Source organism: Panthera uncia, chromosome D4 (assembly GCF_023721935.1).
Source record: "Panthera uncia isolate 11264 chromosome D4, Puncia_PCG_1.0, whole genome shotgun sequence".
NCBI classification, from domain to species: Eukaryota; Metazoa; Chordata; class Mammalia; order Carnivora; family Felidae; genus Panthera; species Panthera uncia.
Genome location: NC_064807.1, coordinates 56,224,969 through 56,247,689, shown reverse-complemented (window position 1 = coordinate 56,247,689; position 22,721 = coordinate 56,224,969). Strand labels below are relative to the sequence as shown.

General features: G+C 40.8%; 2 protein-coding genes across 2 annotated transcripts; both read left to right on the top strand.

Annotated features, from left to right (window-relative positions):
- Nucleotides 1-311: 311 nt before the first annotated feature.
- LOC125933917 (olfactory receptor 13C7-like) lies at nucleotides 312-1,315 on the top strand. Its single transcript, XM_049647499.1, is given in 2 exon segments — nucleotides 312-394; nucleotides 396-1,315. Coding segments are annotated over 2 exon segments (954 nt in total). The 5' UTR covers nucleotides 312-316; the 3' UTR covers nucleotides 1,272-1,315.
- Nucleotides 1,316-13,356: 12,041 nt separating this feature from the next.
- LOC125933206 (olfactory receptor 13C7) lies at nucleotides 13,357-14,322 on the top strand. The gene has a single exon (XM_049646466.1). It carries the CDS (start codon nucleotides 13,363-13,365, stop codon nucleotides 14,320-14,322), a length of 960 nt encoding a protein of 319 aa, XP_049502423.1. The 5' UTR covers nucleotides 13,357-13,362.
- The last annotated feature ends 8,399 nt before the right edge of the window (nucleotides 14,323-22,721 follow it).

Sequence of the window (22,721 nt, the reverse complement as noted above, 5' to 3'; positions counted from 1 at the left end):
GTTCCTCTTTTATGGTTCCCATGTAGACCCTTCCTTCAAGTATGTCAACACTATTCATCTGTCTAAAATTCTATCATATATCATGATTTGATTAAGTTTCCAGGGTCTGCTCTTCCTGCTTTTGATTTGACATATCCTGACTTTTAAGGTAACTTCAGTGGACAATGATTTTTGTAATTTAAATGTTAGTATTATAAGTTGGCATGCCAAAGGATAAATTTAATTATAAGTTGTCATTTAAATCCCCACATATTGATCCCTATAAACATGTGCTTGCTGTCCTCAGTTTTCCTGAGGGTAGAAGAGAGAACTTAAAATGGAAGTGGGCAACCAATCTGTTGTAGTGGGATTTGTCTTGCTGGGGCTGTCAGATCAGCCAAAGCTTGAGAAAACGTTTTTTTGTGTTCATCCTGTTGATGTACATGGTGATCCTGCTGGGCAATGGGGTCCTCATCCTGGTGACCATCCTTGACTCCCGCCTGCACACGCCCATGTACTTCTTCCTGGGGAACCTCTCCTTCCTAGACATCTGCTACACAACCTCATCCATCCCCCTCGTCTTGGATGGCTTCCTCACTCCCAGGAAAACCATCTCCTTCTCAGGCTGTGCCATGCAGATGTTCCTCTCCTTTGCCATGGGAGCCACAGAGTGTGTGCTTCTGGGCATGATGGCATTTGATCGCTATGTGGCCATCTGTAACCCCCTTAGGTACCCTGTGGTCATGAGCAAGGCTGTCTATGTGCCCATGGCTATCAGCTCCTGGGTGGCTGGTGGAGCCAACTCCTTGGTGCAGATCTCTCTTGCAGTACAATTACCCTTCTGTGGGGACAATGTCATCAACCACTTCACCTGTGAGATCCTGGCTGTCCTGAAGTTGGCCTGTGCTGACATCTTCATCAATGTGATCAGTATGGGGGTGGCCAATGTGATCTTCCTGGGGGTCCCAGTTCTGTTTATCTCCGTCTCTTATGTCTTCATCATTGCTACCATCCTGAGGATCCCTTCAGCTGAGGGGAGGAAAAAGGCCTTTTCTACCTGCTCTGCCCACCTCACTGTGGTGGTCATCTTCTATGGAACCATTCTTTTCATGTACGCAAAGCCCAAATCCAAGGACCCCCTGGGGGCAGATAAGCAGGACCTTTCAGACAAGCTTATATCCCTCTTCTATGGAGTGCTGACTCCCATGCTCAACCCCATCATCTACAGTCTCAGAAACAAGCATGTGAAGGTCGCTGTGAAGACTCTGGTGAGTCAGAAATGCTTTGCCTAGTGAGAGTAGGGGGAAGCAGCATACCTTGTGGCTCTGTGCACACAGATCTCCTAGGAAATGACTGCTTCATAATCATAGATTTGTTCGATGGTCCTACACACCAGTCTCATCACAAAACTGCCCAAACAATACGCATCAGGATGGGACTTTCCTGAGTGATTGACAATGAACATCAAATCTTTGGAATGAAGAGGGGAGAGGACTGTGCTACATCACCTAGAAACAAGGATAAGTGACTCTTATATTTTATTTTTGTTATGAAAAAAATAAATAAAAATGGAAAACTTTGTAAGAAAAACAAACTTTCCTTGTTCATGTGCTGACCAGCCGCAATTTGTGCCCATTATGTTGTTTTCTGCTCTACTATGCAAGGGGGGGGGGGGGTATGGCAGTGAGGAAAAGTCACTTCTTAATTGGTGTCCAAACTGAAAACCAACCTGCCATTTTGCAAAATTACCAACACCAAGACATCCCAAATGATACCATTTAACCCTGCAGGGGACCCAGAGTGCTTCCTGTTTAATTATTTCCTGCTTAATATCCTAGAGCTTATTTTGGCTCCATCTTCTTTTATTGTACATAAAGCACATCTATTCCTACCCAGATTTGTGAAGGAGGATTTTGTGTCAACACTAATCAAACTCCAGATACTGTAGGCCAAGAATAAAATTTCTAGCACTCTTCAGTTCATTATTACTGCAATGCAAAGTTTATATTCTGAGTCCCTTTATTTCCCTGGAATTAATGTTTGCAACCATCCAGACTCTAATGGTCAAACTCAATTTCCTCTGTCTCTTCAGGATTTGGACTGGACACTGGCACCAATGCTACAAATCCACTGGTAATTACTCTTGTGGTTAAGAGCATGGACTTTGGAGCCTGACTGATGTGGAGGTGCCCCTGCCTGTGTAACTTCAGATACATTTTTAAAAAGCTACTTAATCTTATAGACTCTTAGTTTTTTAATTTGTAAAATGGACATAATGAAGCCAACCCCATGGAATTGTTGTGGGGATTAAATATATTTCATTTAGGAGGGGGTGGGGAGAGGGAGAATGGGTGATGGGCATTGAGGAGGGCACTTGTTGGGATGAGCACTGAGTGTTGTGTGTAAGCCAATTTGACAATAAATTATATTAATAAAAAATAAATATATTTCATTTTAATTTAATATATATACATATGTGATACACAAGGGCTAACAAAGAATATCCTCTCAATAAATGAACATTTTTGTTATTAATGAAATATGTTAAATAACTCCTCTGAGGAAGGCTTATGACATGAAGACAGTTCAATTCCACAGTTAACTGAATCACTTCTGATATATTATTATAGTGTCTTTTTGTTTGGCTTTCTAGCTTAGGAGTCAATAATCTCATTTCTCTGGGCATTTCCTCTGTCACCTTTCTTCCTTATCCACACAGGTTAAGTTATGCATGTCTGAGCTGTGCAACACTGACCCTACCTCGACCAACCAGATTCTTTCTGCCAGATTTTGGGGATTGTTGTTAATACCCAAGAAATGAGTCACTACATTCATAACATACAAACTTGGGAGTTTTGGGGTAATTGTGTTCACCCACGTGTACTGGGGTGGTAAAGAGAAAACAAGTCTGCAAAGAGAAAAGAAAGAACAGCCAAAGAACCGATGATTGAGGGCTTCCTCATATGTTCCCAGTTCTCAGTTTCCAATTTTTCCTAGGCCTAGCCTGTATTCCTGCCCTTTTGTTTCTAAAGGACACTCCTTTATATTAGATTGTATTTTTGAATAATCTAGATTAAGTTACTTTCTTTGAAAGAGGGCAATAAAAGTCATATCTAATATGATTACTAATGTATAAAGTAGATATTCTCTATCATGTGCCTTGTGCAAATGGAGTGCTAGGCTATAATGCACAGAAGTCTTAAAGAATTCAGTTTTGAAACAACTGTTGTGAACTCAATATGCAGTGCTTCTTGTAATCAGTACTCCCTTTCTGCTACAGTGGCTTTGCTCTCTGTGGATCCCATCACCTGTAAATGTGGAACATGTCCAGAGGTTGATGTAATATAAAATGTTTAGGTTTAAATCCCTGACCAGCCACATAGAGCTGAGAGACCGAGAGTGTATTCTCTGCTCTTGAAGAATCTCAGGTATATTCTTCCACACAATGAAGGGGGAGTACTAAATCTCAAGTGATCTCCACCTGTGAATTTCCTGGGATCTGTGTTTCCATCCACTGGTGGGAAAGTCCCACTCTGTCTTACAGCAGTTTTTATTTCAGTATTTGAATCTGAGTCTGGTTCCTCTCATCTCCTTAGCTGCTCATGTACTAGGAGCACCTTCAGAGCCTCCTTCTTCTCCACTAGGCTCAACAACCAAACAGAATGACTCAGGGAACTGATGTCGTTCCACCTCTATCATTGGTACAATGAACAGAGTAGCCATGATTGCAGGAGGTTATTTGCTAAACAGGGACTCACTCACAAAGTGAGTATGTAGCTACTTCAGCAGCTAATTGTTCAAACTCTCAGCAACAGAGACCAACCCTCATTCGAAGAGACTATTCAGCCACTTGGCAGTAAGCTGATTACATTAGGCCCTTTCCATTCTGAAAGTGCAGTGATCCATCTTGATTAAAATCAACACCTCTTCTGAGTATGGGTTACCTTTTCTCTCTGAAGGGCATTAGCTAACATCACCATCTGACAACTCACAGAGGGTTTGACTTATCCCGTGTAATATTTCATTGGTCCAAGGCTCATTTAGCAAAGTTGGTGTCATTGTGAGATCGTGATTATGAGATCTACTGATCCTTCCATATACTGCACCATCCAGAAATAACTTGTCTGAGGGAATGACATAATGGCCTTTTGAAAGCACTGCTAAGGCACCAGCCTGGTGATAATATTCTTCAAGAATGGGGTATATGGATCCTAAATTAATGGCTGTTTTATGGTTCTGTGCCCCCAAAAGGCAAAATACATGGTCTAGGAATCATGGGTGGTAGCAAGAGTATCCCTGATGACATCACCTCCAGTTAGCTACTGGGGGAATTTTTACTTTCAGTCACTGTAACATTACGCTTTGTAGGTATAAGTGTCCTAGTTCCCAGAGAAGTGTTGTTTCTACCAGGGGACACAGAAAGAGTCTCATTAAACATTTGTAGCACTTAATTGAGGTGTAACTTCCCTACCATAAGATTCACCCATTATAAGTCATGTTCAATGATTTTTGATAAATCTATACAATTGTGCGATTATCACTACAAACCAATTTTAGAACATTTACATCATTTCAAAAAGTTCTCTCATGCCCATTTGTAGTCAATCAGTCCCCAACTCCAGTCCCAGTAACTACTAATCTACTCATTTCTAGAAAGATTTGCCTTTTCTAGAAATTTCAGATAAATGGAGCAATACAACATATAGTCTTTTGTGTCTGGCATCTTTCATTTAGCATGTTTTTGAGGCTCATCTAGTTATAACATGCATTAGTAGTCTCCTTTGTATCACAGACTAGAATTACATGGATCTGACATCTTGTGTTTATCTATTCATTCATTGATGGACATTTGGATTTTTCCAGTTTGGGGCTATCATGAATAATGCTACTATGAACATTCACGTACACAACTTGGTGTGGAATTGGTGGGTTGAATGGTACAAATAAGTTTAACTCTAAGAAACTGCTAGCTTGTTTTCCAAAGTGGCTGTATCATTTTAAATTCCCACAGTGTACAACATTGCCAGTTTCTCTACATCCTCACCAACACTTGGTGTTATTAGTATTTTCAATGTGGCTCTTATAGTAGATGTGTAGTAGTAGCTCACTGTAGTTTTAATTTGCATTTCCCTGGTGGCTACTAATGTTGCACATCTTTTCATGTGCTTATTAGCCATTCACGTACCTCTTTAGTGAAGATATTTTAAATTGGGCAGTTTATCTTCTCATTATTGAGCCATACATAAGAGTTTTTTATGTAACCTGGATATAAGTACTTTATCATATACACAAATTACAAATATTTCAGTCTTTTTTGTCTTTTCATTTTTATGGTGTCATTTGAAAACCAAAAGTTTTTAATTCTGTAGTACAATAATCAATTTTTAAAAATAAATTTTGATGTCTTATTTAAGAACTCTTTACTTAATCCAAGGTTACAAAGATTTTATTCCATGTTTCCTCCTGGAAGTTGTATAGCTTTTTTTTTTTAAGAGAAAGAATGCACGAGTGGGAGAGAGGGACAGATGGAAGGAGAGGGAATCCTAAGCCAGCTCCACACTCAGCATGGAGCCTGATGCAAGGCTCAATCTCACAACCCTGGGATCATGACCTGAGATGAAATCAAAAGTCGGATGCTCAATCGACTGAGCCACCCAGGCACCCCACAGGTTGTATACTTTTAAGTTTTACATTCAGGTCTGTGATCCATTTTGAGTTAACTTTTTGTATGGTGTGAAGAAAAGGTTTCATTTATTTTTTACATGTGAATATCTAATTGTTGCAGACCATTTATTGAAAAGACTATCTTTCCCCCCATTGGATTGCCTTGGCACCTTTGTTGAAAATCAATTGACCATAAACGTAAGGATTAATATCTGGACTTTCTATTCTGTTATATCTACTAAACTTAAAGCTATGGCTATCCCCCAGTCATGTTGGGCTTCTTACGCCAAGAGACCAGAAGGCAAGGCAAAGAGTCACTCCTAGTTACATATAACTAATCCTAGTAATCAGGAGGAGATAGGGCTGCTTTTACCCAATGAGGGCTGCTATGGACTAAATATCTGTGTCCCACTAAAATTCATAATTTGAATCCATAATCTATTAACTAGGAAATTCAACCTCTGACTACTATGTATCCAACAGTAGGACCATATATCACAGAGATTCTGAATCAGGTTGTCTGGCTTTCAAGAGAGCAATCATTTCAGTCCAGAAGGTATTCCAATGCAAACACAACATAGCTGTGGAGTTAGAAGAAAGAATTTAACAGAAAATAAATAAATAAATAAAATAAATGTGGCATTGGATGGAGCAAAGGCATTGTGCATTTTCCATTTAGAGGGGGCTAGGTAAGTATCAGGTTTTAGAATAATGCAGAAAGCCAAGCAGCTGATAGTACAACAAAAGACTGGTTGTGTGGTTGTGGCCAATCGGGGAGTTGTTCTCACAAAAGGAGCAAACAAAACTACCCAAGTTGACCAAAGATGATCATGGTGTGATGGGTTCCAAGAAGTGATGGACATCATCAAATAAGGAGTCTGATGGGTCTAATATGTGCTCTGTGTTACCCCAGAATGTCAGTTAATTGATGATGACAGTGCTTCCCAAATTTTGATGTTAATATGAATCATCTGGGGATTTTGTTAAAATGCAGATTATGGTTCAGTAAATCCAGAGTGGGACTAGAGATTTTGTAGTTCTAACAAGATCTCAAGTGATGTCACTACTGGTCTTAGACTACACCTTGAGTAGCAAGTACCTAGAATATGCTGGCAGAAGTAGTCTGGCACTGCGGTTGATTTATTAATTTGCTTTTCTGACTGATTTATATATTCTTGTTTGAGTAATAATTTTGAGACAACTAAAATATTCAGATGTATACAGTAATCCCTAAAGCAACCACTAGAAAAGAGATAAAGCCAAAAATTCAATAGATGAATTAAAATGGAATTAGTTCTAAGAACTATTCAATTAACCCAAGAGATTTCAGGAAAGGAATAAAAGAGGAACAAAAAATAGATGAGATAAATGGAAAACAATAACAAAATAGTAAATCTAAACTAATCAATGATTACATTAAATTGAAATAGATTAAACATACTAATTAAAATACAGAGACTATCAGACTGGGTAAAAAAGAAAGACAACTTAATTCTGTCTAAAAGAAGCATTTTAAATATACAGACACATCTAGGTTGAAAAGAAAAGGATGGAAAAATATATCAAACAGTTAGCTGGAGGATATATAAGTATCAGATAAGATAGACTTGAATAAAGTATATTACCATAAAAAGAGACATTTCATCATGACAAGGTATAAATCAGGAAAACATAAAAATCATAAATGTATTTCACCTAGTAACAAAACCTCAAAATAATATAAAACAAAATATGGACATAATTAAAGGGATAGATAGGTCCATAGTCAGAATGGGAGATTTTCATATCTGTTTCTCAGTAATTGATAGAACTAGACACAAAAATAAAAAATCAATTCACTATGGAATATAGACCTAAACATAAAAGCTAAAACTATAAACCTTTTTATATAAAACATTGAAAAATATCTTTGTGACTGGGGGTAAGCAAAATTTTCTTTGATAAGATATGGAAAAGAGTAACCAAAAAAGAAAAATTATAGAATTCATCAAAATTTGAAACATGTGCTCAGCAGAAGACACTATTAAGAAAATGAATATGGAAGCCACACACACTGAGAGAATATTCACAATACACACATCTGACAAAGACTCGTATCTAAAATATATAAGGGGAGCACCTGGGTGGCCTAATAGGTTAAACATCTGACTTCAGCTCAGGTCATGATCTCACAGTCTGTGAGTTTGAGCCCTGCGTTGGGTTCTGTGCTGACAGCTCGGAGCCTGGAGTCTGCTTCGGATTCTGTGTCTTCATCTCTCTCTGTCCCTCCCCTGCTCACATTCTGTCTCTCTCTCTCTCTCTCAAAAATAAACATTAAAAAATAATTAAAAAATAACATACATAAGGACTCCTACAAACCATTATTTTTAAACACAACAACAAAGTATATAATGAGCAAAATACTTGAACAGATAATTGACAAAACTATATGAAGGACCAATGGGCAAGTGATCAAGTGCTCGATATCATTAGTTATCAGGAAAATGCAAAGAAAATCACAATGAGACCGCTACACATCAATCAATTTGGCTAAAATTTTTAATTTTTTAATGTACATTTATTAACAAGCTGTGCTGTGCTGTGCTGTGCTGACAGCTCAGAGACTGACACAGGGCTCAAACCCATGAACCGCAAGATTATGACCTGAGCGGAAGCCAGACACTTAACTGACTGAGAGGTTGGCTAAAATTTTAAAGATTGACAACACCGAACACTGATGGGAATGTGATGCAGTGAGAACTCTTGTACATTACTGATAGGAGTGTAAAATGGTGTACTTTGGCAAAAGATCTGTCTGTTTCTTATAAAACTAAGTGTATATACCTATGCTATGACCCAGCAATCCCATTCTCAGGTATTTAGTCAAGAGAAGTTGAAACACATGTCTACAAAAAGACTTGTATGAGAATGTTAATAATGACTTCATTCATAACAGCCAAAACTGGAAAACAGCCCAGATGTTCATCAGCAAGGAGAATGGGTAAACAAACTGGGATATCCATATAATGGAGTACTACTCAGCAAAAACAAAAAAATCTTTTGCCAAAGTACAGGACAAACCACTAAATCATTTAACAACATGGATAAATCTTAAAAACATTCTGAATAAAGACTTAGGCAAAGAATAGTTACTGCATGATTCTATTAATATGATGTTTCTAAAAAGGTGAAAAGTATTAAAACAATGGAAATTGCTCTGGGCATGGTGGTATTGGGGACTGACTGGGAAGGGGCATAAGAAAACTCATCACAGTGGTGGAAATATTCTCTAATTTGATTGGATTTGGGCTACATAGTGTGCACATCTGTCAAAACTCACTGGATCATACACTCAAGGTGTATATATCTCACTGTAAGTAAAATTTACTCCCCAAAAGTGAACAGCTTTCTATCAGTCTGCGTAAATGTATGGATTTGTTATCACGACTGCTATTGACAAGGCACAAATTTGTGTAAAGAATTTCCTAGAACCTTCAACACAACAGGAAGGTGTATTCTATTGGTGGCTTGTTATTGCATTTATTAGTTACTTTGCTCTAAATCATAGTGAAAAGCCCCTGTCACAAGGTCATTTGAGGGCCCGAGATTCCTTGTGCCATGTGATCTGATGATAGGGACTGGTTTGCAGGATGGCTTTGAGTCATGGTTTCACCATATATTTATTTAATTACTGTTTAGTTACTGTATGCTATTTGTAAAATCACTGTGGAAGGAATGCTGTGCTTACTTCAGGCTCATGTCTTCAGTGCTACTGAACATGTCTACAATGATTTATTGTCTTCTTACTTCTGAAAGGATGATACACAAGAGGAAGCAACCATGTCACATGTAACCCCCAAGAGCTAAGTGAGAAGGAGGGTGATAGGCAAGCTTTGGTCCAGAATGAGGAAAATCCTTCCGATCACTAATGTCCTCTGGCAATGAGATAGCCTTTTGGGAAAACAGAAGGTTCCCTTTCACTGGGATGTGTCACCTCTTCTAGATGTGTCACCTCTTCCTTTCCCTAGCTTCTTCCTCACAGCTCACTCCATGAATCCATTTATTTATTTATTGTTATTTGTTTATTGTTGCAAAACAAATTACTACAAAACTTACTAGTTTAGAGGAACACACATGTATTGTTTCATAGTTTTTGTAAGTCAAGAATCTGAGCACTGATTAGCTGGGTCTTTCGTTTCAGGGTCTTTCACAAAACTATAATGAAGATGTTGACAATGGCTGGGATCTCTTCTGGTGGTTTCATTGGGGAAGAGGGAAGAGTTTTATTTACAAGCTCACCTACGTGATTGTTGGCCATGTAACTTGAAGGTAGTTGGTCTGAGGATCTCAGTTCTACACTGTCTGCCACACAGTTCCTTGCCTCAGTTCCTGCCCTCAGTTCGTTGCCACACAGGCCTCTCCAATCTGACATTTTGCTTCATTAAACCCAGAAAGACAGTGTAGTCTTTTGGTTAGAATCAAGTCACTAAGAGAAGGGAATTACACAATGCCATGAATATCAGTAGGCAAGAAAATTGAGGGCCATCTTAGAGGCTGCAGCCAGACTCTACCCACATAGAAGACATAGAATGTTTTCCCTGGACTTTGTTTTCTTTTTTTTTTTTAAGTTTATTTATTTATTTTGAGAGTGAGAGAGAAAGAGAGAGAGAAGTTGGGGGAGGGGCAGAGAGAGAGGGAGAGAGAATCCCAAGCAGGCTCTGGGCTGTCAGCACAGAGCCCTACACAGGGCTAAAACTCATGAACTGTGAGATTGTGACTTGAGCCAAAATCAAGAATTGGATGCTTAACTAACTGAACCACCCAGGCACAACTTCCCTGGACTTTGTTCCATATCTCTTGTTCCATGATGCTTTCCAAACAAATGACTTTTTGAAGCTATGGAAGAAATACTCAAGCCCAAGACCTGTGCCAAGCTCTGTCCCCAAGATGGTTTTCTTTTTCCCACCACCCCTTTCCTATCTCTTCATGTGTAAATTCTCCCTCATTGTTCAAGGCCTGGCCAGAAACCTCCTCTTTCCTGAAGTCTCCTTAGGGTTCTCAGTGGAAGTTCCCCCCAAGTGTCCAAAGCCATGCCCTTGAGCACTTGATACAGATGCATTATGCCTGCAGCTGCTGGTTCCTTAATGCCCCAAACATAGGCTGTTTATAAATAATTCATACCTCTCCAGCTGCTCTTTTCAAGAATTTTAAGCATTTTGAAGTTTGTAGACATTCAAGTAGGACATGGAAATGGTTCCCTCGATATTCTTCACTGGCCTAAGAATGGAAAGTTCTAGCAGGAACAAAGGGAAGAGAAAAAGAAGTTTTCCTAGAGTGCTTTCAGCATAATTAGATCCTGGGGACATTTTCCCAGAAGTATAAAAAGTTTTCTGACTTTGTATGATTCCATTTCCAAACTTTTAATCACTTCAGGGAACACAATAGTCCCAATTACAGCACTGATTTCAAATCGCCTTCTGCATGTACTGGTTGTTCCTTTGGAGATTGTGCCTAAAGCACAGAATCAAGACAGATAGGATGAATGGTTTTCATCCCTTCTTCAAATCAGAGGTGGACATCTCAGCCTGAGCCTTTCAAAATAGTGTTGCTATTTCTGGCCCATGCACTATTCCCAAGCTGTAGGGACCCTTTTTCAGTAGGTTCCTGATAAAGGTAAGTGAGAGTTCTTATCAGAGTAATACTCAACCTTTTGTTAGCACAGTAACATTTCCAGCTTCTCACTTGATTTTTCAAAAAGGTTGGGACTTGAAAAGGGAAGACATGAAGTAGTTTCAGTGGTATTGCAAAACTGAGGGCCACACAAATATCTTCTTCCTGGATTAGAAAAACCTAGATGGCAGGAAGCCTCTGAAACTTTTCAGTCTCATTTAATGTGATCATCTAATTTTAGAGACACCCCTGGAAATGAGATGGTTCCATGGTTTCAGAGCCTCTTCTGTATCTCCATGGAGCATTATCCACATAGTAGCCATGGAAATGGCTGGAGTTGTCCCAGAGTTAGGCTCCAGAGGGGACCATTTATATTGCCTGCAATGTAAATGGGATCTGGAGCTGTGCATCATTGTAGCCTGGCCTTGAAGGAGCCTCACTGGCTCAGCAGCCCGGACTTCCTGAGCCCTCCTTCCCCACTTCAACAAAAGCAGTTCTGCTTTATATTTTAGGGCTCTGAATTTAAGAAAGCAAAAAGTTCCCTTTCCTTAAAAAAATAAATTATCTTTACTAAAAAGTTTGAACACCATTGATCTCTTTTAATCCCAACACAGAATAGGGTAACCTAAGGATGTAAGAGAGGGAAGGAAGTACTGAAGTCTAAACAACAAGTTAGAAGGTTAAGAAGAATATAGCCCAAATCTCTGGCTTACAGACCTGATGACTTTCCACAAATTCACTGCAATTCCAGAAGGAAGCTGAGTACCACCATATGAATAAGGAACTCTTAGGAAGCTGTCTTCTTGGTTCAATGTGAAGAAAAATTTTCTAATACTCTAGAGCTCTGCAAATAATGGAGTACACCATTTAGGAATGTAATGAGCTCTTCATTCTTAGAAGATATCAAGCTGAAACTAAAAAGCCATGCATCTGTGGGGCATAGAAAATGATCTCGAATGGGAGAGAGGGTTGGACTAGATTACTTGGGGAACAGAATCAGTTACAGAATATTAGTCTGAGTGACGTATCTAGCAGATAAGTCAAAAGGCTCAAGGACTACTAATGCTCACTGATTCCTGTATGGATGCTCACCTAGAGGAAAGGTGACCCAGTAGAATGATAAGAAAAAAATCACTGCTCTACTTATCTAAGAGAACTAGATTTCCATAAACTGTGATTTCACTCTGCATCTTTAGAGCCAGTCCTGTAGCTTCGTGGAACATCAGATTCAAACTATTTGGGATGTATTAGCATTTCCAGAGCACAAAGTTACTTTGAGACTCCCTCCCACCCAACACACACTTGTCTTTCCATCTCTTTTTGTTCTTAAAAGTCCAGCTGGATTTTATATTACCAAAGAGCTTTCTGTGACCCTATTTCCATCAATACCCTGGGTGCCCTTATGGATACTCTAGTCTCTTCTGAATCTTTTGCTTCCCTTTCCTGTTAAGTTGTGAGCTCACTTAAGCCTTGGTTATGAAGCACCCCTGTTCCTCATAGGAACTGTCATACCCACTTACTGGGTGCTCAAAAAGTAGGTGGAAGGATGTTCAGACACAGATGGATGGATGGAAAGCCCTGGAGCCAGTGTTGCCCATGAGAAAGGAGATCTTGGGAACAAGAGTATGTTTTCTGTGAGAATGACCTGGAGAGGAAATTAGTTGTGGATTCACAACTAATCATTTCACTAGTAACGGGCACAAAGTTGGAGAGCATGGAGCAAACTTAATGTCACTTTTCTGATCAAAGTTTAATGAGATGAACTGCCATATGGACACAGAACCAAAAAAAACTGAATGTGTTATGTGTCTTATCTCTGATCAAATTCATTAAATTATTAGAATCACCATTTTAAACATTGTAAACTTGATGTCCTATGGTCCCAAAGTAATTTCTGATTTTATTGCTTCTTTTTCTTGGAAATAAATAGAGACTGTGGGCTTTTAAGACTATTATCCAATCACTCAGCCTAACTGGAACTTTAGATCATATGCCCTCGGCCTATGCAGGGCAAAGAACACTGAGTTTGGATACCTGGGTGTTTTCCTCTGTTGAAGGAGGAGACATACCATGGAAAGTGTCAACCAGACTGCCTCTGTGACAGAGTTTATTCTCCTGGGACTCTCGGCCCACCCAAAGCTAGAGAAAACGTTCTTTGTCCTCATCCTCCTGATGTACTTGGTGATCCTGCTGGGTAATGGGGTCCTCATCCTGGTCACTGTGTCTGTCTCCCGCCTGCACATGCCCATGTACTTCTTCCTGGGGAACCTCTCCTTCCTGGACATCTGCTATACAACCTCCTCAGTCCCCCTCATTCTCGACAGCTTCCTGACCCCCAGGAAAACTGTACCCTTCTCAGCCTGTGCTGTGCAAATGTTTCTTTCCTTCGCCATGGGAGCCACAGAGTGTGTGCTTCTGGGCATGATGGCATTTGATCGCTATGTGGCCATTTGTAACCCCCTTAGGTACCCTGTGGTCATGAGCAAGGCGGCCTATGTGCCCATGGCTGCCAGCTCCTGGGCAGCTGGAAGTGCTGCCTCCATGGTTCAAACGTCCCTTGCAATGAGACTTCCCTTCTGTGGGAACAACATCATCAACCACTTTACCTGTGAGATCCTGGCTGTCCTGAAGTTGGCCTGTGCTGACATCTCCATCAATGTGATCAGTATGGGAGTGACAAATGTGATCTTCCTGGGGGTCCCAGTTCTGTTCATCTTTGTTTCCTACGTCTTCATCCTCACCACTATCCTGAGGATCCCTTCAGCTGAGGGGAGGAAAAAGGCCTTCTCCACCTGCTCTGCCCACCTCACAGTCGTGGTCGTCTTCTATGGGACTATCCTTTTCATGTATGGGAAGCCCAAATCCAAGGACCCCCTGGGGGCAGACAAGCAGGACCTTTCAGATAAGCTCGTCTCCCTCTTCTATGGGGTGGTGACCCCCATGCTCAACCCCATCATCTACAGCCTGAGGAACAAGGACGTGAAGGCTGCTGTGAGAAACTTGGTGAGTCAGAAATGCTTCACCCAGTGAGGTCTGGAGGACAAATGTCCCTGTAATTCTGTGCTCTTGGCTGCCTGCACCCATGCATCTCAGAAGAATGTGTCCTCCAAGGAAGATAAATGTGAAGAATGATTACCAGAAAACAGAATTCCATATGCAATGGAGAACTTTGGCTGTTACTGGACCCAAGTTCTAAAAACAATAAAACCTAAAACCTGATGGGGTGGGACTTGAAGGGTCGGAAGTGGGTGCTGCTGAAAACACAAATGATTTTGCTGGTTCCCTTTTGCGCACGTGTGAATTCACCCTTGTGAGAAGTTTGCCCATTTGTTTTGGGAAAAACAGCTTAGTGTACCTTTGAGTTACATAAATATCCAAGATCCTTCTCTGGAAAGGAGGCAAGGAAGACAGTGTGGGGCAAAACTCCATGGCAGAATAGTATAAAAAATTATCAGCATTAGAGATAAAATGGTACTCTTTCAATTTTGTTTTTCTTAGTGGCAGGATTGAGACTGGAGATGAGAATGAAGTTGGCTCTTTCTTTCCCCTGAGGCTCAGATGAGTTGGGATCATGTAGATTCCATGTAGAGTATTTCCACTGACAGCAAGTAAGCTGGATCCTGCAAATGCATGTGGAAGTTCTTAGCCCAGGAGTACTAATAGCTGGTATCTGGTTTTAAGCTTAATTTTCCTGCTGTCAGTAAGTCTTATGTATTTAAGTACACAGTCTGGCCCTACAGTCCAGAGAGTTAGAAGATGGACCTATGGGGGAGAGCAGAGCAGGAGCATCATGTGACCAGCAGAAGATGGAGCAAGGTGGCTGACTGAGGAGAAGTGGAATGATAAAACTGAAAGGCAGAGCCAGTTTACCATGCACCTAAGAAGGGGTCCAGAGGTGTAATGCGTGATGATCTCAGTCACTAGAGACACAAAAAGGAGCAAAGCTACTAAAAGGAAGTGAACTTTGAATGTCTCTTTTTCCTTGAGGTAACTGGATGTCTCTTTTTTTTTTCCTGAGAATCAAAATTTTCTGATGAAAACAAATTCTCCCTGCTTGCCTTCCTTGGGTGTCCTGGGCTTCTCCTGTCCGGGATGTGGCCAGCCACCCTCTTTGGCCCCACAGTGCTCTCCTGGCCACACTGGTCAGAAACGTGGACACTGGTCACTGCCTATGTGAGTCCTTAGCCTCTCAGGCTGCTCCTGTCTCACCATTTCAAACCTGGTATTATTTGTCTCATTCTGGTGTGAGTTTGCCTTTCTTCATTGAGCACAGAGCCTATCTATGTCCATCTTAGCTCACTACAGAGAGGATGACATCAACTTGGGATCAACTCCAACCTTCGTAAGTCAAGAATTGACCTAAAAATGAAACATACTTGTAGAGCAAAATTCCTTTTCAATATCACTAGTTTTGACTAAGAGAACTGTAACTAGGTTCTACCCAGATCTTTCCATAGGACTCTACAGGACTCCTTCAGCTGCCCAAAGTGCTGCAATCAGAGAGCTTTCACCTGGCAGTCTTCTTCAGGAATTAGCTAAAGAGTGCTCTTAGCTGAAGAGTGGACTCACATAAGGTCATGCCCCCTTCCTCAAGTCAGCCCATATCTAATGATTGACTGATGAAGAGATATAAATGTCTTACCCCCCTCCCCCCCACTCAGGATAACTCTGAAAGGTGGCCTTACTGCCAGAGTTCCCCACAGGGTTGACTGAGGCCTTTGTTGAGACTACATCACAGGCCAACTCCTCCCTCTGCCCAATCTGGCTTTCTATCCTCCCTTCCACCAGTATTGATCCCAAGAGCACTCCCTAATAAACATTATGCACCTCAATCTCCATACCAGAGTCTGTTTCCTGGCAAACCCAAACCGTGTCATCATGCAAACTCCATTGTTTATGTAATACATATATTCTCTCTTCAGAATCTATGGACCAACCACCTCCCCTCTACCCCGCTGGCAATCATTACAAAACTCATGTAGAATAGTTGTGATGTGGGAAACAAAGGCAGAGAGAAATGTGGATAAAATTAAATTTTCCTACAGCTTATAGCCCATTGACAAGTCCTTGAAACAGAGTGACCTTCCTCAAGGAGCTCAGTTGCCTCCATGTTGACACTTTGCTGAGGAACAAAAGGCAATCTTAGCTCAACCCCTCAGGATCCTGTGAGTCTTCTTTAGCATATGAAAATTCCTTTGGAAACTTCCTTTATCTCTACTCCCCCTAAGATATATGTTAGCAATCATTCTCCAAACATATGGGCCACTGATACACATCTAAAGGGTCTCATGACTAAGGTTTTACTAGAGAGTAGTAAACGATCTTATCCTAACAACAGCTAGCCCCTCAAGGTCCTGGAAACTTTGCTGCCAAATTCCTTAGAGACTTACGCTATTCCTAACCACCCCCCCCCAAACTTGAAGGTATATAATCAGTCACCCATCACAACCCCAGTGCAGCTCTTTCTGCCCATGGGTCCTCCCCATGTTTTAATAAAACCACATTTTTTGCACCGAAGACATCTCAAGAATTCTCTCTTGGCCATCAGCTCTGAACCCCTTCAAACTGCATCAGTTGTGTTAGCATCAGAAGCTTTAGAACCAGATCTTAGTTTCCAATTCCTCTATTTATCAACTTACTTTGAAGTTTGTTTTATTTTTTTTTAATTTTTTTTAACGTTTATTTATTTTTGAGACAGGGAGAGACAGAGCATGAACAAGGGAGGGTCAGAGAGAGGAAAACACAGAATATGAAGCAGGCTCCAGGCTCTGAGCTGTCAGCACAGAGCCCGACACGGGGCTAGAACTCACGGACCGCGAGATCATGACCTGAGGCGAAGTCGGCCGCCTAACTGACTGAGCCACCCAGGCGCCCCTGAAGTTTGTTTTATATTGTAGTTAACCTCTCTGAAATTGGCTTACTACCCCTGTCCTGCCCACCTCCCTAGTTCAGTGTTTCCCATTCCCATTTTATTTGCCATGAACCACATAGAAAATAATGAATTTGTATGGCACCCTGGGATAAGTGGATGGGTCTATTCATGATGAAGGAAATTAACCTGGGGACTTAGGTCACAACATGTCCTGCTTAGTGACCCCAGGGGGACTCAGCTTGGCATATCTGGAGCCTATGGCATACTAACTAGAAAGCTCTGCCAGAGGCAGACACGTTTCTTCCTTAGCATATGATGAGAGGACAGTCATGCCCCTTCTCCTGGGCACAGATGATTGCATTCTTGACCAAAACAAAGCTAATCATATTTTCTCTCCAAGGAATATGAATGTGAATATAGAGACCCTTGTTAGTTGGCATAGGGCTCTTGAGCTGAGAGACCACATACCATAGGACTAACGTGGCCATGTGTCTTGCAAGAAAGAGAAAGCTGGTCTGCAGAGAAGTGACAAATAAAATGCTCAAAGAGCATCATATAATACATGACCTAAGACTTAGAGAATTCCTCTCTTTTTCATTTTATGGAAAAATTTAAATCTAGAGAAAAGTAGAGAAGATAATAAAACAAATCCTTAGGTATTCATATCCAGATCCAACAATGATCCATTCATGACCAATCTTGTTCATCTATATGCCCATGAATTATTTCTCCCTTTCTTGAATTATTTTGAAACAAATCACAGATACCCATAGCATATCATCCTTAAGTATTTCTGTATTTACCTCTAAAAATGACTAATACTCTGATAAAATATAAATCAACCCTAATTCCTTGATATCATCAATTATCTAGGATTATATATTTCTCCAAATGTCTTATAAATGCTGTAATTATTTCAGTGTGTGTACTTAAACTAAAATCCAAATAAGACTACACATTATGATTAGTTTGTTTTACTCTTTGGTTCCCTCTCCCCTCTCCAATGCCCCTCTTGCTTCCCCCTCCCCCTCTCCCTCTTAATTTCCTCTTAATTTGCTAGATCCAGCTCACAGAACTCAGAGAAACATTTTACTTACTGGACCACTGATATGTTATAAAAGGATATAATTCAAGAATAGCCAGATGGAAGAGATGCATAGGGAAAGACATGAGAAAGCGTTCAGAGACTCCACTCCCTCCCCATTCTCTCCCATCTTCATATGTTTACCAACACAGAAGTGCTCTGAACCCCAACCTTTGAGGGTTTTTTTGGAGGATTCATTACATAGGTGATGTATATGGGAAGGAATGAGGAGACAATCTTAATCAATGAGGTTAAGCAAAAATTCTGTAGAAATTATAAGTATGAATTTTATATACATATAAATATTTTATATTTACACATATTTTCTGTTTCCATTGAAAGGCCTAGAAACTATGAGAAACTCAAAAGCACCCTTGGCACCCAGATTGAGTTTCTAAATACCATTCCCCACTGAAAGAAATAAGAATTTCTTAAAGAAAATGACTATGGAGCTAATATCCAAAGTATGGAGAGGGCTTAAAGTTGTTAGAAGCAGTTAGTTAGGTTCTTATTTTTTTTAATGTTTTATTTATTTTTGAGAGAGAGGGAGCACGCACAAGAGTAGGGGTGTGTAAGTGGGAGAGGGAGACAGAGGATCCAAAGTGGGTCGGTTCTATGCTGACAACAGAAAGCCGGAACCAGGGCTGAAACTCAAAAACCGTGAGATCATGACCTAAGCTGAAGTTGGATGCTTCACCGACTGAGCCACGCAGGCATGCTAAAGCAATTAGTTAGGTTCTAACAGGATGCCTGGAAGCCACCAAACAGGAAGTCATGGCTAAAGTCAAAGGCCTATCCTGGCAGCACAGCAAAACAAAGCCATAAGAAACCAGATCAAACCAGACAGGCCCAAGATGGTTGACAAAGTCTCCTCCCTAAGGGTGCCATGACAGAAAACCCCTGATCAAATAAGGAAGAAAAGGTATATAACCCACATTCCTGGAAGAGACCACCCTGCTTCCAAGAAAATCTCCACCTTCAAGTAATGAATATTCCACCCCTTTGTTAACAACTGTCAATTAAAGATAGAAATCCAAACTCCAGTGGGCATAGTTCCCCTTTAAGCTCACCCACTCTCGCAACTAAAGAGTGTACTTTTACCTTAATAAACCCTCTTGTTTGTGCTGCTCATCTGCCGTGTTGTTTGTCCTTGAATTCTTTCTCATGATGAGACCAACAGGCCTCAGCAATATCTTTTGGATGGGCTATGTCAGAGCCTGACGTATCCCTAGTCCACCCACCAACAAAGTTATACCAACATAATAAACTGTTAAGAGCTAATGTGGACACAGCTCCTGTAAACAGCAGAAGTGAGTCAGGCTGTCCCTGCGATATGTTTCCCGATTCCTGTGTGGCTGTCAGTATTGGGGCCAATCATAATAGCTGAGGCAATGGTGTGAGCCCTTCCACTTGTTCCTGAGCTTTCCCCAAGAGACCCAAGCTCACACGTGTCGTACTGAGGGGTGACAGTCTGTGGAAGAGTTGCAGGAGAAATCCAACTTGGGGAGAGAGAGAGACTCCAAACAAGACCCTCAAGGCATCTCAAAGCTCAGACTATCTGAAACAGGAAGAGCGCAACAAAGGAAGGTATGTAGTTCAGACAAGTAAGATGGCAGACCCTCTCTGAATAGGGCCAGAAATTCTGAATTCTGCAAGCTGGTTCTGCTCAAGATAGATGTTTCCAGGGGCGCCTGGGTGGCTTGGTCGGTTAAGCATCCGACTTCGGCTCAGGTCATGATCTCGCGGTCCGTGAGTTCGAGCCCCGCGTCGGGCTCTGTGCTGACGGCTCAGAGCCTGGAGCCTGTTTCAGATCCTGAGTCTCCTTCTCTCTCTCTGCCCCTTCCCTGATCATGCTCTGTCTCTCTCTGGCTCAAAAATAAATAAACGTTAAAAAAATTAAAAAAAAAAAAAGATAGATGTTTCCAATATTTAAGAGCCACTTAGAAAAGACAGGTTTGTTAAACATTTGAAAAGGTGGAACCATAGCCAGAAGCTAGGTATCTGGGGTCAGCGGTGCTCTAGGTTTTAAAATCATGCTTCCTTATAATTCACACTGTTATTTATTTATAAAATACATAAATGTTCTCCTGTACCAAGATATTATATACATTATTAAATGTTTACAAAAATAGAAATTGAAAAAGATGGGATAAAAATAAAAATATAAAAAGAAGGGTTAACCTGGAGCAAAGGAGAAATTAAGGGTAGGTCACAAATTCATTTACTAGTTTATTCAGCAGCTATTCATTGAATGCCTAATGTAAGCCAGGTTCAGTTTTTATACTTCAGATACGTTTGTAAACAGTGTAGAAAAAAATCCCTGCCTCTGTGAAAATTGCACTCTAGCAGATGGAAACAGACAAGATAAATGACTAACATAAATAAGAAAATAATAGGGGATGCTGGAAACCGCACAGAATCAGGACTGAGGCATAAAGGAGGACTGAACACATGCACCTAATTTTGCTCCCTCTTGCAACCCACAAAAACTATAGTTAACTTTTTTGGTTTTGTTTCATTTTTTTTAAAGTGACAAAACCCACAAGATTAAGAAGAAGGGGGACAGCAGTGTGATAACATCCTGAAGGCTGGAAAGTGGATGTGGTCATTTCCACTGCAGATCTAACAGACCTACATCCTGAGCCAGAAACTAGGAGAGCACTGCACTGCAACCAGATCTCCAGCACTGAGCAGCCATTGCACCACATCCTCTAGGTCCAGGGGTGAAGGGGTGCTACTAAAACAGGAGGGTTAGGCAAAAAAAATGTATAAGAAACAGAGTCCCTATACCCCCTCCCTCATCCCATGACATTGGTCAACTGTCCCTTACCGATCCCAACAAAAATTTCTTCTCTGGAGAAGATAAAACACATGATCATAAGAAAGACTTCAAACAACAGGACATCACTTCTGCAATCAAGTGGACTTTTTCAAGCACACAGCTGCTATACCTATGAAACTCTCATGGCAAGAGCTAGGACCAGATTCATTTAGGACTCTCCCAATGCCCTGTAGAGGCCTAACCCATGCTAGGAGTTCGGACTCTATGTGGTGGGACACAGACAAGAAGAAACTTTCTAGGTCACTTGATTCTTTCCAACCCCAAGATCCTGAATTTGGAAATGCCAGTGGTATTGAGCTACAAGGATCTGTCCTGTGTAGTGAGTGTCACACTCTCCTAGAACTATCATGGGTTCTACTGAGAGCTCTCACTGACTGGCGTTTATGTTAATTCTGGCAGGACCAGGATGACCTGTCCTCTCTAATGTTTTCCAATAGCTCAGCAGGATGGGTATAAAGGAAAGGAGGGGGAAGAAAGTATTTCTGGAGGGACTTCAAAATAATTGGATCTTGGGGACATAATCCCAGATGTATAAAGTTTCTAAACTTTGTCACTTCAGTTTCTAAACTTTAAATCACTTCAGGGACTAGAATAATCCCAATAGCGGGGTGGAATTTAACTGGCTTCATGTACGTAATACATGGTCCTTTGTGGATTTTACCCAAACCCAGAACGAAGACCAGAAAACTTAGCTCTCATCCATTTCAGGTGCTAACTCCTCTGTCTGCTACTTTCAGATCAGATTGGCTATGTTCAGCCTCTGGACTATTCCAAGACCTCAGAAAAGTGGTGTTCTTTATTGACCTGTTTACAGAAAAGGTAAGAGAGAATTTGTAAAAGAATATGTAAACTCTTGTGAGCCCAGCCCAATTCCTGGCTTCATTCCTTGTGACTAAGTGGCATGGGGTGAACTTGAAGGAAAGAGAGAAGGACATCTTAGTGGTGGGACAGAAAGTGAAGAATGAGGAATTCATGAGATCATTTTGTCCCTGGATAGAATATCTCTAAATATATCCCATTCCAAAGAGCATATTAGGAAAACAGAGGCCCAGAGAGGAAAAGGGAGTTGATAATCCCCATACATTGAGTGACTGGTGAAGTACAATTCTTTTGGTAAGTGCTCCAAAGAGTTTGGCAGGTGAGTGAAGGAATGCATGAATAAATATCCCAGGGGCCTGTGGACTGTGAGAGAGAACTAAAAAAGAGGAGGAAATTCGTATCTAAAATTGCTTGGATCAGCAATTGAGAATGAAGATCTGTTATTTCCACCAGACTTATGTCCCAAAAGAATAAAAATTCATACAAATGGAGTATAGCACTTCTCACAAAATTGATTAAAATGGATCAGCCACACATGGTATAGCCTGAAGTAAACATGTGATGTTAATCTTAAATGTGATTCAGAAAATTAAATCCAATTTTGTGAAATGTCAAACACCTCCATGGGTAGCCAAATATCACAAAGTAGATTTTGACTAATTTCTCTGCATTTTATTAGAACAATGTAAAGAGACCCCCAGATTGCCAAGGCTGTTCTCCAGCTGCTCAGCAAGGCAAGTTTCCTCACTGGCTTTCTGGCCACTTTAGGCATCAGAGAATCATGAAGTTGGCTTTCTGAGGGGAGATACACC

Coding starts and splice junctions, on each gene's coding strand:
- LOC125933206 (XM_049646466.1), top strand. CDS start 13,363: ATGGAAAGTGTCAACCAGACTGCCTCTGTGACAGAGTTTATTCTCCTG.